Source organism: Excalfactoria chinensis, chromosome 2 (assembly GCF_039878825.1).
Source record: "Excalfactoria chinensis isolate bCotChi1 chromosome 2, bCotChi1.hap2, whole genome shotgun sequence".
NCBI classification, from domain to species: domain Eukaryota; kingdom Metazoa; phylum Chordata; class Aves; order Galliformes; family Phasianidae; genus Excalfactoria; species Excalfactoria chinensis.
The window spans coordinates 88,494,054-88,510,188 of NC_092826.1; the positions used below are offsets into that span (position 1 = coordinate 88,494,054).

At 35.4% G+C, this 16,135-nt stretch overlaps 1 protein-coding gene across 3 annotated transcripts in view; it reads left to right on the forward strand.

Moving 5' to 3' along the window:
• The window catches only part of ATP9B (ATPase phospholipid transporting 9B (putative)), a 149,560-nt gene that overhangs the window by 22,638 nt on the left and 110,787 nt on the right, over positions 1–16,135 (forward strand). For all 3 annotated transcript variants that reach the window (XR_011902803.1, XM_072328536.1, XM_072328535.1), the window contains exons 5-6: positions 1,434–1,542; positions 12,065–12,123. Coding sequence is in view for 2 of the 3 variants with exons in the window: in XM_072328536.1 (XP_072184637.1) it covers positions 1,434–1,542; positions 12,065–12,123 (168 nt within the window). In the remaining variant the exon portion in view is untranslated. The remainder of the gene's footprint in view (positions 1–1,433; positions 1,543–12,064; positions 12,124–16,135) is intronic.

Consider the following 16,135-nt stretch of genomic DNA (forward strand, 5'->3'; position numbering starts at 1 on the left):
CTTTATGACCCAGTAAGAAAAGACAGAAGTTAACCTTGTCTGGAAGTTGATCTCCACAGTGAAGTGCTAAGTAGTGATCTCTGTGTTAGTGGGGTGGTAAGCCAAATAAATTAAAAAAAAAAACAAAACAAACAAACAAAAAAACACTTAGCATGACATCCTATCTCATCTCTGTCTAAGAGTAAGTAATTCCCCCAAACTTTGTATTACAGATAATCTGTTAATAATATAAATGGTTGGCTCTACATAGACCAATAAGTCTTATTAAAGGATATTTTGAATATCATTTCCAGTTTTCCCATCCAGCAACATGATCTCAGCTTGTGCTAGTAGTACCTCTATTTGGTAGAAATTTCTGAGAAAAGTTCAGAAGAGTAGCTATGGCTTAATTTTCATGTGTTTTGTCATTAAAGTGTCTGAGGAAATTGAACATAGACAAGATTACAAAAATTCAAGAGAACACTTTTACAAGTAGAGCAGCATGTCAGTTCTATCGTATCTACAGGCCATTCAGAGCATAGTTGACCGGTTTTGTACTTCCCTATTTTTCAAATTTTAAAATGGAATTCTGAGACAGGACTGTCTGAGCTAAACTTCTGCAAACTTAAAGGGCTAAATGAAGATCTGAAAATTGGGTTTCAATAGTATTAGCATGACTAGGGGATTTGATTGTGCCCTAGGAATGAGTAAGAGTTTGTTTTACAAAGGCAGTTTCTTCCACGTAGTTCTAAATTGATTGTTGCAGCTAGTGCAAACATGAAGTGTGTAATCATAAGCTTGCAATAGATGAAGTCTTGGAATGTTGGTCTGGAACTGGAAAACAACCTTGCTATTGAAAGGAAAAAATCATAGTCAAGACTGTTTTAGGAAAACTCTACGTCTTGGTATCTCTCTACTGAGAGGGTAGAGGAAGACTGGCAAACTGCAAGAAAGTAGTCTAATGGTTTAATGCTTCCTGTATAGAAGGGGAATATTGTTGGATTTCTCAAGCTACATAAATTCTACATAAATAGTCTAAAGACTTATCTGTTGGAGGATTTGTGAATATCTAAACCTGTTGTAGTGATCTTACTTGTATGAGAGTAACAAGTAATGAGAGTAAGATCCCTTTACTGTTGGAGAAGAAACAGAAAACAGAAGAAACTCTGTGTTTATCCCAGTGCAGTTTTATATTCTTAACTGCCTGTAGAACTCTGTATTTCTAGGAGCTGCCATAGTGGCATCATCCTGTGAAATATTCAGCAGAAATATTTAGGTACTTAACTTTTCAGAAAAAAAAACAAGCTTTTTTCCTTTGTCAGTATTTGTGACATGTTGGTAAATTAGAACATGAACTTAGAATATCTGCTTTCTTAATTTGTGTAGTACTCCTGCTTGTGTTTCTGTTCTAGACCCTTGAAAATTCTGAGTTGTATTTTTATATCTCTTAACAGGGATTTGTTTTGACGGTCACAGTGGTACGGGAAGCTGTTGATGAATATCGACGTTACAAGAGAGACAAGGAAATGAACTCACAGTTATATAGCAAGCTGACAGTACGAGGTTAGCAAAACCACTTGTACAAATCCTTAAAACATTTAATTTTTTTTCTCAAACATTTTTAGCTCAGAAATATGATATCAGAAATACTATTCAAAATGAAACTGAGACAGAACTAAAATGTCTGATTCACTCAAAATCAAAACTGTTAGATTAAGAAGTACTGTAAATCTTTTGCTATTTACTAATGAAATGTGCATGCATATATTCAATATATTTTTGAAGCATCTTACTGTTTAGCACTGTCACATCAAACTGCAGTAGTTCTCTGAAATTGATAATGAACAGTAACTCAGTAGTGCTGTCAGCTCTATGAAATATGGAATCAGTAACTAAGAAATGTAGTCTAATCAAATTTTTTAGACTTTGAATCCTGGTATATGCAGTTGTTTTTAAGAAAAGGTTGTTGCATTGAAAGTCTGCTTATGAATCAGATATTACTTTCAGTTTTTGCTTATCGTTTGAAATTATGTGAACACATAATGGGAACAGAATGCTTTAATATCTGAAGTTTTCTTTCTAGAAATTAGTAAAAGGAGAAGTTGCAGTTACCACTTATGTCTGGTCACAATTGGATGTTCTCCAGGGCTCAGTACTGGGACTAAAATTGAGTAATATCAGTGATGCTGATGTGGGGCTCAAGTGCACTCTCAATAGATTTGCAGATGGCATTGTTAGATCAGAGTATTGGTCTGCTAAATGGTATAAATACTCTACAGAGGGATCTGTATTGGTGGGTTACATCCAGTTATGTGGCATTCAGTGAGGTGTCAGGTGCTGCACTTGTCATGTCAACCCTATACTTTGGAGTAGGCTGGTGAAGTTATAGAATTGTTTGAGTTAGACCTCTGCAGGCCTTCTAGTCCAAATCCCTTGTGATGAATAAGGATATCTACATCTAGATTGGGTTGCTCACAGTCTGGTGCAGCCTGACAGTCTTTCCATGGACAGGGAAGAGTCTTTCTTGTGACTCCCCTTTTGATACTGAAAGATGCTATCCAGATGGACCTGGACAGGCTTGAGAGATGGGCCCACACTGACTTCATGGAGTTCAACAAGGTTATGTGCAGGGTCCCAAACCTGGGTCAGGGCAATCCCAAGCACAGATATGAGTTGGATATAAAGTGGCTCAAGAGCAGCCTTGAGGAGGTTGTGTCAGTTGATGAAAGATTCAACACAAGTGGGCAATCACAGAATCATAGTGGTTGGAAGGGATCTCCAGAGATCGAGCCCAACCCCCCAATGTGTGCTTGCAGCCCAGAAGGCTAGTCATATCAAGAGAAGCATGACCAACAGGTCGAGGGAGGTGATTCTGGCCACAGTACTCAAGGTTAGGTCTCACCAGTGCAGAATAGGGGTCAGGATCACATCACTTGAACTGCTAGTCACACTTCTTTTGGTGCAACCCAGGATATGAAATGTAAATTATTCTTCTAAAACAATAAATATGTAAACACAAAAATAATATAAAGAATTTATGAAGAGTTATTTTTTATTGGTCTGTAGTAGTCTACTTCTAGACAGGAAATCTAGGAATTGATACAGACCATAAAAGAAATTGAAAGAGATCATAAAAGAAAAACTGCTTCTTGCTAAATAATCTTACAGACTGAAACATGTTCATTACAGAATATTTTTATGAAAAAAGGCAGCAAAAGAAAATTAACTTTTCAAACATTCTATTGAAATATTATTTGGTATACACATTTTTTTGTTTACCACATAGAAGGAGATGTTTACTTTGATGACAGTCTCCAAACACTTCATTCTCTTAATTCTTCATTCTCCTAAGAAATTTGTTCATTTTCAGAATATCTAAAACCAAAGCTGTGATTAAAGTTATAAACCTGAACGGAGGTTGTTGTGAGCTGGGGGTCGACCTCTTCTATTGTGTAACTGGTGATAGGACTAGAGGGAATGGCTTCAAGCTGTGCCAGGGGAGATTTAGGCTGGACATTAGGAAATACTATTTCTCTGAAAGAGTGGTCAGGCACTGAAATGGGCTGCCTGAGGAGGTGGCGGAGTCACTGACCCTGGAGATGTTCAAGGAATGTTTGGACGTTGTGTTGCAGAACATAGTTTAGTGAGAACTGTTGATGATGGGTGGGTGGTTGGACTGGATGATCTTGTAGGACTTTTGCAACCTTGGTGATTCTGTGGTATGGTTGGCTTTCTGGGCTGTAAGTTCATGAGAGCTTCCCATCCACCAGTATCCCCAAGTTCTTCACAGCAGGGCTGTGCTCAATTCTTGTGTCCCCCACCTTACATTGGTGGCATGGGTTGCCAAGACCCCATGTGCAAGACCCGCACTTGGATTTTCTGGACCTCATGAGATTCACCTGGGCCACTGCTTAAGCCTAAGTATCTCTGAATGACATCCCATTTCTTTGGTATGTTGACCTTACCACTGAGGTTGGTGTGCACCTTCAACAAGTTTGTGAATGACTTGATCCCACTGTTAATGTCATTGATGAAGTTATTAAAGAGCACTGGTCCCAGTGCGTACTCATAAGGGACACCACTCATCACTAATCTGGACTCTGTGCCATTGACCACCAGTCTTTGGGTACGATCCCCAAACCAGCTCATTGCCTGTTGAACAATCCAGCCCTCAAATCCAAATCTTTCCAGTTAGGAGAGAAGGGTATTCTGGGGGACTGTGTCAGAGGCCTTGGGGGAAGTATGACTATGAATTCTTTTGGACTCATAGTCTTTGATTTTTCATAAAGATCTTTAATAAAATAAAGCATTTCAAGAATGAAGTGACAATTCTGTAGCTTATTTTAAATATTAAATATGGACATAAAAGTAGAGAAATATTTTTTTCTGTTATGTTACTTAGCATATTTTATTATTTAGGTTCAGAACTAAGTGTCACATAGAAGTGTCAAAATAATGAATAGCCTTTTATCAAGTCAGAGTAGTGAATAACATTACAAAACAAAATGAAGTAGCTATTACCTTGGGAGGTCATTTTCCTATGGTACTCTAGGAAGTCTCTTAATCTTCTCATGCCAGGGAAAATCCTTAATAGTTTTAAAGCATGAAGATGGATAATTCTCAAGCAGTTAGATTGTAATAGCGTGTATTTTGCTGAGAGAGTAAATCTGTTCACACTTTCCCAGCATATGTTTCACTGCACTTTTTAGTATATCTTGGTGGATATATTTTGATAGTCTGTGGGAAAAGTAATTTTGCCAGATGTGAGAATCTTAGTAAGAAACTCAGAGTAGCTCAGGATAATTTTCTTCACAAAAAGTATGCGTGAGTCTGGTAATGTAACACAAGTTTGTTCTAAATTCTTACTCTTCTGTGGTGTGCTAACCTTGTCTGTTTGCTGGGTGCCCACAAGACCACTCTCATTCTCCCTCCACAGAAAAACGGGGAGGAAAATATTGAAAAAAAACAAACCAAAAACCTTGAGGTAAGGACATGAAGGTTGCTCAACAAATTAGAGGAAAAACAGACTCCATTTCTTAAAGAATAATTTATTGCCAGTTAATAATAAAGTAGAGCAGTGAGAAATAAAAACAAACAGAAACCATCTTTCTCCCACTCACTTTCTTCTCAGACACAACTCCTGGTCCATAGTGGTTTGTCTTGGTTTCTCTTTCCTCTACTCTCTTCTCCTGATGTCCCTCTCATGGGATACAGTCCTTCTGGAGCTGTTCCAGCATGGCCTTCCCATGGTCTGCAATTCCAGAACTGCTCCATCATGGGTCTTTTCCATGGAGTGTAGTCCTAGAGGAACAAATTACTTCAGTGTGTTACCCACAGGCCAGAATTTCCCACCAGACAGCATGTTTCTGGAAGTGCTCCACAGGCTGTGACTTCATTCAGATTATACTGATGTCCTGTTTTGTCCTGACTTCCATGGGATGCATGTGGAGATCTGCTTTGCATGGTGCCCCATAGGCTACAGAGAGAAAGTGTGCCCCACTATGGGCCTGTCCTGGGCTGCAGGCAAACTTCTGTGCCTGGTGTAACTCCTGCATTTTTTCTGCACTGTCCTTCACACAGTTTTGACAGCTGCCACATGGCTCTTTTTTATCCTTCCTTAAATATGTTACCACAGATGTACAAGCATTATCACTCACTGGCTCATCTTTGACCAGTCATGGGTCCCTTTTGGAGCTGGCTGGAACTGCCTGTGCTTGGCATGTGGCAGCCCCTGGTCACTTCTCATAGAGCCTACCCATGCATCCCTCTTCTGTTACTTGAATCTTGCCATGTTAGCATCATTTTAAAAAGTAATTGAAAGGTAGGTAAATGGTGAATAGTCACATTAATGATGATGTAACCTACAACTGTGAGGAATAGTAACCAATGTGGAAACTAGCATTCTTTTCTGGAATTTGCATATAGCAGAGAGCAGCGTAGCAACTATTGCTCTTCCCTTCCTTGTCAATCTGAAGTAGCCTTATCAGCCTTTAGACATACCACTGTAGAAATCTGCAAATAGTATAGATATTTATTAAACTGAGGTGGTTGCATTGATGGCATCTGGGCCTTTACCATTTTTAATAGTCTGTAAAGAAATAGACTCTTACATTTTCTCTTTAAAGCTATAATTTAACCTGCTAAGTGGTTCTACCTTTTTAAACATGTTATGACATGACATTGAACATACTGTTGATATAGCTTATATATGCTATCCTATTTAACAGTAGTGGTAATGATCTGAAATCATTAGTTCTGGAGTCTATAGCTATTAGTTATCAGTGTGATATCAAAGCAGTAACTTCTTTAAAACAGAAGTTTTTAGAAATGTTTTTTCCTTAAAAAATAAGGATAGTGAACTTTTATCCGCAGATGTGTAGGTTTATTTCAACTTTCAGATTTTGTTTTCAGTGTTGTCATGATTTCATACTTGGTTTATGGCCTGTTTACATTTTTTCTCATTTTTCTTTTTTTAAGACAGTGGTGTTTGACAGAAGATTCAAGATCTTTGCAATGAACTTTGAGTCGCACATTGTCTGTGGTGTGATAGCAGAGCTATGAAGGTTTTGAGGTGTAGCCATTTTTAATAATGAAAACGTTGCTACAGCCCCACTCAGCATTAAGCTGTATGAAAAAATATTTAACGTACACATCAGACAATTAACGAAAAACTTTTGCAGCTCATAATCAGTAGGATTTTTCAAAACAGTTCATTCTGAAACTGAAATGAGTTGTTTTGTGGGTATTTTTGCCTCAAAACCTCCTAACGACAAACACGATCTTCCTGTTTTGATAAATTTAGATGAATGTTTTTACAGATTTGAGGATTTAGGAACTTATCTATGCAAATTAATAAAGGCAAACGCTACATCTCAGATAACTATTTTTGTCAGTAATTTTCAATATAATTACAAATAATTAAAAAATTTTGGTGATACTCTATAAGTGAGGGGAAAAAAAAAAGAAACCAGACTTACTGTTCTAGGCTGCATGCTAATGGTTTAGAGAAAGAAGGCTTTGTTACTTGTGAGTGAACAAACTTGATACTGATTTAATTAAAAGCCTGAAAATCAATGCCTCTCTTTAGAGTTGCATTTCAGTGTAGAACTGTATGTCATACTTCTGTAACATCTTCCCTCCCCCCTCCCCCATTGATTTTATGACTTCTATAGTCTTTTTCTTTGAAATAGATATTTTTCCACCTCAAAAATGGATAAATTGACGTAGAGAAGTTAAGTAAATTGCCTTACTCAATTGAATGGCTCAGTAGGAAAATTAAAAGTTAGCAATGTTCAGTAGTACTCTTTGCTTAATTGTGCTATTTTCATTTCATCTTTCATAGTCATTTGTAGTTGTTTACTTTAGGGAAATATTTCTGTAGCAAAATAAACTACTATTACTTGAATTGTAGTTAATTACTTGTATTAAGATAGTATATATAGGCTGACTGTTAAGTTAAAATCTTACATGGCATTGCAGTACATTATAACCAGACCTTTGACTACTCAGTGGTGTTGCTGTTCTGCTGAGTCATTTTGGGCTTGAGGTAATCTCCAAACATTTAAAAATAAACATTTTATGACCCGTCTATTGCTAGCGTAAGAAATAATGGCTTTTTAAAGTAATACAAGATCTTGAATTAGTGTTTGTTCTTATCAGCGCAAGTCAACTTTTTCATAATATGAATAGCTGCTATAATGATGAGAAAAGGAAGTGTGAAAGCTAGTATGCTTCCTTTAAAATCTGAGTGCTGAGAAATCTTGTAGGGAGCTAGAGTAATGCAAATCATTTCTTTCACTTTTAAATTCTGTTTGCACCGTGCTCCTAGAATGCTACATTACTGAAGCTTTTGTCTCAGTTGACTTTCTTTTAAATTTCAAAGTATTCTCTGTTAAGAAACATTCAGTTTTGAGTCATTTACACCTGTGTTATCTGCCATTTTAAAATCAAGATTTTTGTCAGAATGCCATGATAATTATTGTAATACTGTAGTTAACTAAGATCTGTATTGGAACTTCTCATACAGCTTCAGCTCTTCTAGTACAGGTCACTCTTATGCTTCTTAAAATGAATTGCATTTAGAAGAACATATTTCTGAATCTAGAGAAACATTAGGTCATTATTGCTTGCAGTGTTTCAAACCTACAGGTTGTTCCCGGTATTTAGATCATTTGGAACACACACATTTTTTTAAAACATTGTATCAATTTAATCTGGTTGATCAGGGAAGCTCAAAGCAACAAGAAAACTTGGAACTTAATTTAAAAAAAAAAAATCAGAAAGAAGCTGGAAGAGAGGAAATGTCAACTATGAAGTGTCTCTGGAGTTTTAAATTAGTGGCTTAAGACTAATCTCAGTTTGCTACATAAAATAGAGTTTGAAAGAAGGACTAGAGGATAGCATTTGCACTGAAAAAATCATCATCACTGTAACTTAATGCAGACTTTCTTTCAGTTCCCCATTATATTGTGTGTACTCTAATTGTGTTGACTGCTGAAGCTAATATATACAAGGTAAAACTTTGACATTCTTTAAACTTGACTGTTTTCCAGAGCTTGGTATTTACTGCTTAAAAGTAATCTCTGTTACCAGTTCCAAAAGCAGTCTTTTCAGAGAGTACTCCAGATACAGTATGTAAGAGGAGGCTCAGGGGAGACCTTATTGCTCTCTATAACTTCTATATAAAACTCTGTAACTGAAGGGAGGTTGTAGTGAGCCTGGGGTCGGCCTCTTTTCTCTTGTCATTAGTGATAGGACTAGAGGGAATGGCTTCAAGCTGCGGCAGGGGAGATTCAGGCTGGACATGAGGAAATATTACTTCTCAGAAAGGGTGGTCAGGCACTGGAATGGACTGCCCAGGGAGGTGGTGGAGTCACTGACCCTGGGGGTGTTCAAGGAATGATTGGATGTTGTGTTGAGGGACATGGTTTAGTGGGAGCTATTGGTAATAGGTGAACAGTTGGACTGGATGATCTTTTAGGTCTTTTCCAACCTTCGTGATTCTATGGTTATATGCGCATTTTGAAATTATTTTCAAGGTCTCTCAGAGGCAGCTGTTCTTTCAGTTTTCCTACTCAAAGAGGTGCTCATTAATAAAGTCCTTTTTAGTACACATAATACCTTGTTTTGTTTACTTTGTTTTTTAAATTATGTGAAACACTTAGCACATGTGAGAAGTTTATCAGTTTTTTTCAAATAATTTCAGTGCTTTTCAGAAGACTATCTTGAGACTGTAATGAATCACTACAGGTATGTTCCAGTATTCCAATTCTGCATAGTTCTGTTTGTGGCTTTAGGCAAAAGCCTTGCACTTTGGTGGACTACGAAGAGTGGATGTGCAGCCACTTCTGATAGCTTTGGATGTTAGTAATTACACGAGTGATGAAGAGTCTTTTGCTACTGAGATGTTTCTAATGAAAAAAGTAGTTAGCAAGAATAGTTTATGAAGCAAATAACATAGTGAGTTTTTTCTCCAAGTGCATCTTTATTGATTTGTAATATTTTAATATTCTCTAAAATGTTATCTCATGATTCTCCTTTTTGCTGATCTAGAGGAAAGCATTATTTGCCAGCGTCTCCAAATCTAAAGCTACTTTTTTAATTACTGCCACACTGAACCATTTAGTTTTTAGTGGAATGTGTCTTGTTGTTCATATTCATTGTAGAAATAGTTCTTATGTCATAGGCTTCCATATTTATAACCAAACTCTTCCAACAAGATATATAAGTGTATTATAAAGAAGGTATTCCAAAGTGTTAGTCACCTAGAGAACTATTAAGGAAACTTCTATATTTGCTGTGTGAAATTCATCAAATTACTAGGCTGAGTACAAGGAAGATGATGTCTGGGTTTATGTTGGTGTACCTTGTTATTGGAATCTTTGCTTTTGTCTGCTTTAGAGTGATATGGAAGTTCTACCTTGTCATCCAAATGTTAGTCTCTTTTGGTCTTTACTTTAGATGCTTTTAGAACATGACTGGAGATTTCAGTTGTTCAAATTGATGTAATTGCTGTTAGTTTCATTTGGTTAATTATGTGGAATAGCTTTATTCACATTCAGCTGTGTAGGTGGCATAGTTTTGAGATGCAACACAGCATAAGTCCTTGGATTTTTGTGTCTATTAGGAAATTCTCAGGAGATAAATTGAAAACAAAATAGGAAATTCTGTGCTTTTTAGAAAAGATAACAGAAAGCAAATTAAATCTTATCATTTATTTTATGCACATTTTATTATCATTTATTTTGATGTATGCTGTTTACCTCTCCTCAAAACTTGGGACTTGGTGCAGACCTGTGAATTCCCTTTAAGTCGAAATATGTTGACTTGTGAGATTGATGATAACTTGATTCCCATCCCAGTTGTATAATACTCCTGTAGGATACTCATATTTCTTGTAACTGCTTTTATAATCGACAGTTCTGCTATTCCCTTCTCCCTCACAGTTGGGTTATGATGAGACTGGGAGTCAGACTGAAGATGTGATTGGTTATATGCTAAAGAATGGGAAGAAAGGATGTGTTAGGCAACTAAAAAAATTGGATTGTTTTAATGGATTTTCAGTAACAAAGACAGGCTTCCCAAAATATGCAGACAGACCAAAATAATAGTTCTGATCTCCACTGATATTATTTCCTTGTTTTGGAAGTGCAAATATTTTGGAAAGCATACTGAAAATCAGATCAATTATAGGAATAAATTCACTAAGTAAACTGAAACTGCTGTTTTTGCATTAAATATGACTTTAGTTATTTTCTCTTTAATTATAGTATACATTCAGTCACAGGTAGTAAAATGTAGGAGTTTTGTGAAAGTAACTGCCAGATCTCTCTTCACTGAGAATTACAATGAGGATTTGGGACTTACCTTAGTTTCATTTATACATCTTATGAGTGAGAAATGATAGAATGTGCACTAATCTGCTGTCCATAATACTACTTACTGCTGATTGCTGCTTCTGCTGTGTTTCTGTGAGCCATCTTTTCTGTAATTCATTCAGTTTGATTTTTAATTTCTTAAGTCTGTGTTTTGACATGCTTAACAAGATACCTACTGCTTTTGATGGGGGAAGATTTTGTATGGATGTACATTTCAACTTACCAGGCTGTATGTGTGTATATACACATGTAAAAAATGTATGTGTGCATATATATTTATAAACCTGAGTTAACACATCTGAATTTACTGCTTATTACGTATCTTGGAAGAGGATGATTTGTAGCTTGTCTATAGGGTGATTTTTTTTATTTTTTTTTTTTTTCTGTGGTTTTGCTGTGTTTAACTCAGGGAAGCAACTCTTCCTGAAGTTATAGCAAGGGTCTGTGTCTAGAAATCCTCAATTCTAGTGAGAAAAACAGTCACATGTTTCGGTCAGTAGCTTAACCTCTCCTCAGCCTTTCAGATAATAATATTAACGTTTAACTGTCATAAAAAAAATGTGAACTTCCCTACAAAAAATACAAAATTATATGTGCTGGTTTTGGATGGGTTGTTCACATGGGTTACTGAACGGACAGATCCAGCAAGTGAAAAATCTCAGATTGTCATTTTTATTTCCTAAAATGAAGTACTTAGGCATTTTTTCTGACTTACCCCTTTTCTACTATTATTTCCAACAAGGCTTAGGCAGTGCCAGTTGTCAATGATATGAGTATGACTGAGTAAAGTTACCTGTTGGTCAAAGCCCAATTATCAACAACTTCTGTGTAAGATGCTTTGTGACTAAGCCTAGCCACTTTTGATGTGTCATAGGGGTGGTGCATAGTAGGTGATACAAAGTCATCATTTTTCCAGTTATGTAACTCAATTATTGATATTGTTTATCAGACTCCAGTATCTCTCCAATACTATTTCAGTAGCTAATTGCCTTGAAGACTATATACTTTCAAAACCTCATAATTAATTATCTATTTAGAGATTACATCTATTGATTAGTATGTTCTTCAAATATCAGTTTTGTGTAAATTGTAACTTTTTTTTTTACCAAACAGTAATATCTTGAAATACATCTTGCATTTACATTTTAATGACTCTTTGTAATCGACCTAGGCAGGCATTAATATTCTTTTTTTTTTTTTCTTTTAAGGTAAAGTGCAAGTTAAGAGTTCAGACATACAAGTTGGAGACCTCATCATAGTGGAAAAGGTTGATACTTTTAAAATATATTTTAGAGACTAAAGATTATTAATGTGCTAATTATCTTCTGGAGAGAAGTATATTGAGGTACTTATCTGTGAAATACTAAGTAAGTAATATTTTAGTTTGAGTCTTATTTGATAAACTTGAAGTCTCTTTTTGGATTTAATTATAAGCTTAATTGGATGTAAGCCCTTATATCTTATAAATTGGAATATGCTTAAACTTAACTAGTAAAAGGTGTGCAGTTACTGAATGATATTCTTTGGCTTGTGCATTCCTAGATGGGCATACTAAAGTTGACTGACTACCAATATCTTTCTTCTAGTATCTTCCTTCAGATCTTTTTATTGATGTCTGAAGCCTTCTAGGATAAGTTAAATTCATATCCGTGTTCTTAAAAAAGGGAGTAGAGGGGAATCTTTCAAGTTACTTTGACTGTAGATGTTGTAGATGGTGGATGAGAACTGTGAACTTCTTTTTTCCTTCATTTTAGTATCATAATAAAGAGTGTTGCTTACTTTAGTTGGTTTGTTTTAGGAAGTGATCTAGGTAAAACTCATCTGTAAAGAGATCTTAATGCAAGCTCTGGTCTTCCTATAATGAGAAAATTTCCTTGTAGGTCAGGTATGTGGTTTATATTCCCTGTCATACCATGCTGTAGGAGGCTAAGAAGCTATTGTAACCTCAAAGTTGACTTATTTTTCTTGTTAAAAGAAAAAAAAAAAATAAAAAAAAAAAAAATAAAAAAAAAAATTAATTTTGGAAGGGTGACTTACTTTCTTAGTGCCAAAAAATGATTTCCATTTTGCTCTATAAAGAAGACCTAATCTCTTAATCCTAGAAAGTTACTTTCAGTTGAAGTGTGTGTCCTTGTATCCAGTTTTGTTTGGGGTGTTATGTGGCAAGTTGTAGACAGGCAGAAGAATGTGGAACCTTGTCAGTATTTAGTAAATGACTTTTTATTGAAGGAAAACGCCTCGAGCAGATATACTCCCCTCACTATTTGTTTTACATTTGTTTTGGTTGTAAATATCCTTCCTTTTTCTTAGAGAATTTGGAGACCTCATGATTTGTTATAGTCTTTGTTCAGCCACATATAAGAAAACCCTTGTTTGTTTTGGGGAAAACTACTGTTTTCTTTCTCTGTAGTTAGTACTATGTCCTGCCCACATTCCCTCCCCTCTCGCCCCTTTACATCTTTTATGTGCTATCTGTACCTGATGTTCTGTTGAGACCCTCTGAGCGGGATATGCTAGCATAGACGAGGTAAACATTCACAGATATACAGGACTGGCATGCATTGTATTTTACCTTGCTATCTAAGTGATCACTTGAACCTATTCCAAATATTCTTCAGGACACTTAAAGTGAGTATTTATTTTTATTTTTATTAAGAAAACTTTTAGACTTGCTTTAATCTTTAAACCTGGAATTAATTTGTTATACTGCATTAGGAAAGTTTATAGTGGCGGCAAAGATAGTATACTTTCCCTGAAACATGCCAAGATTCATTCACCTGTTGAATTATAATAGAACTTTGGAAACTAGGGAAATTTCTTTTGGGGATAAATCAGTCTTGAGATAGATGATTAGCATTTATCTCATCATATAGATGAATATAGATATAGACCATATGCTGTGGGAACCTGATGTTTATTATATAAAAGTAATGTTAAGAATTTAGGGAAGAGGTAGGTATAGTTCCCTTTAATGAGGATATTGAGTATCTTGGTGACATGTATGCAGTTATTGTCTGTTATACTTCAGCCACAAGCTCCTTCCTACCCCCAAGACAGTTTTTTTTTCTGTTGTTTTTGTTTTTGACTTATGTGTGAGTTCCTTAAGCTAATGAAATTAAATGTTTTCTAATTCTATTTAGAAGTGTATTTTGCTAGACTAAGCACTTTTCAATTTCAGAGTATGACTTGTAAGCGGAAGAACCAGTCAGGAGTGAAATGTTCAATTGCTCACTCTAATGGCAAAGAAACAAGTTAACATTGTATTTGACTAGAAGATGCATCAACAGCATTTCTTCAGTGAAATTAATGACTCATTTGTGTTGAAGATCCATAGGTTAACTAGTGACTGCATCACAAATACAAATAACTGAAAAACTTTTCTTTGATCTGTGAATATCCTTTCTTTTATATAAATTCTGAATCAGTTCTAAGCGTAATTGAAACAATTCAGCTCTGAGTAAATTGTATCTCTAGCTTCAAGTAAAAATTTTGCAATGTGGTAATACTAGGAGAATGCCTCAAAAGTTTAACATCAGTTTTTAAATGTTAGGAGCCATTCGTATTGTTAGCTTTAAAACATTCCCCTTTTGCTGTAAAAGGCATGCTGCTTCCCGGTCCTTTTTTCTAGATATATTGTTTTTCTATGAATGCATAAGTGATGCAAAGATTTAAGATAACTAAAAGAGTTGATTGTTACGTAGTTACTGTAGATTTTTGACTGGAACAATTTCTGATCAAATGAGAATATAATACATTTGCTTTTTAATAAGTAATGTATTAGTAACGTTGATAACACAGGTGTTTTAAAATGTGAACCAGTAAAGCTTCATCATACCTCAAAAGCCACTCTTGGATAGCACTAAAGGGGTGCAGAACTTTTTTCCTTAATCTCAAGTGTAAAGTCAAATGCGACCAGCATTTGCAAATCTGCAAGTATTGTTAACATACACAGCAGGAAAATGCAGAAAACAACTGCAAAGCGCCTCTTTCATTTCTAACTCAGTAGTAAGCATGAATATTCTAGTCAATGAGAAAAGTATATTGTTCATAACAAATGGATAATACAAAACAGTAAATGCGAAATCATGAGGATCTTGTAGCTTATGAGCAGTTGTAGGGGCATTGGAAGAATGAGCATTGAGCTGCAGAGGTTTATATTAATAAAGATTCTGTAATAATAATGTGAGAGCAATGAAGAATACCACTGCTAGACTTGCATATTTTTTCAAATGATGCATTTGGCCTCTTCTGCAAGGATGAGTGGATGCATTAGGGAATTTCCTTGTTTTTCATTATGACTAGTGTTCCAGGATGGAGGTTGAGCTTCTGATAGAGGCCCAGAAGCTAGAGAAGCACTTGGCTTCCATTAGCTATTGTCTTATCATAGATCTCTAGAAAAAAATCTGTAATCAGCAGCATAGGCCAACAGTAAGAGTAATGGAAACACATCTATCTTGGAGCTCTAATTCTTCTCAGACTTAGAAAAAGTGTTCTTGTAGTTTTGTTTGTTTTTTTTTTTTTACTTGTATATTCAGACTTCACTGTAATCAATAAACATTTCTGAGTTCATCTGCATGGTAATTGAAATTGCATAGTTTCTTCATGGATTTCTGATTGTTTGAAGTCATATGTGTTGTCTTTTTAACTTGTTTCATTTTTTATAAAAATGACGTGAGGATTAACATGATTAACATTTTGCTGCTGTTTGTGGCAATGTACAACAAAACTTAATTTTCTCCTTAATGAGGTTTGTTAAGGATTTTTGTAGTGTGCTTGCCATCTGTTTTTGTGTAGTCAATCTTTTATAGTGACTAGGTATCGGATACTTGCAAGGAGATCTTTGCTTTGCAGTGTCAGCAATAATAGTGACTTTTTTTATCTAATACTCCCATGGAATTTTTCTACTTATTTCCAAAATATGAAAAACCTGATGGAAAAAAGACATGTCAGTCATAAACTGTTTCTTTTCTTACAGATAAAGTAATCACAATACAGTTCCTAGCCTTACTTACATGGAAGAATGTATTCAAATTCTTTAACACATTTGCTTTACATGAAGGAAAAAATAAGCAGAGAGAACCCATTTAAAAGACAAAATTAAGGTGTGTGTTTTCTACTAAAATATGAAAATAGTCATGTCACTAATGCCTGGTTTTGTGAGATATAAAAACTTGATTCTTGAAAAACTCACCCGATACTCAATATCGTTATGGTGAAAGTGAAACATGCATTCTTCACTGAATTTGCTAATGGCTTTTAAAACATGGTAGCTCTTTCTG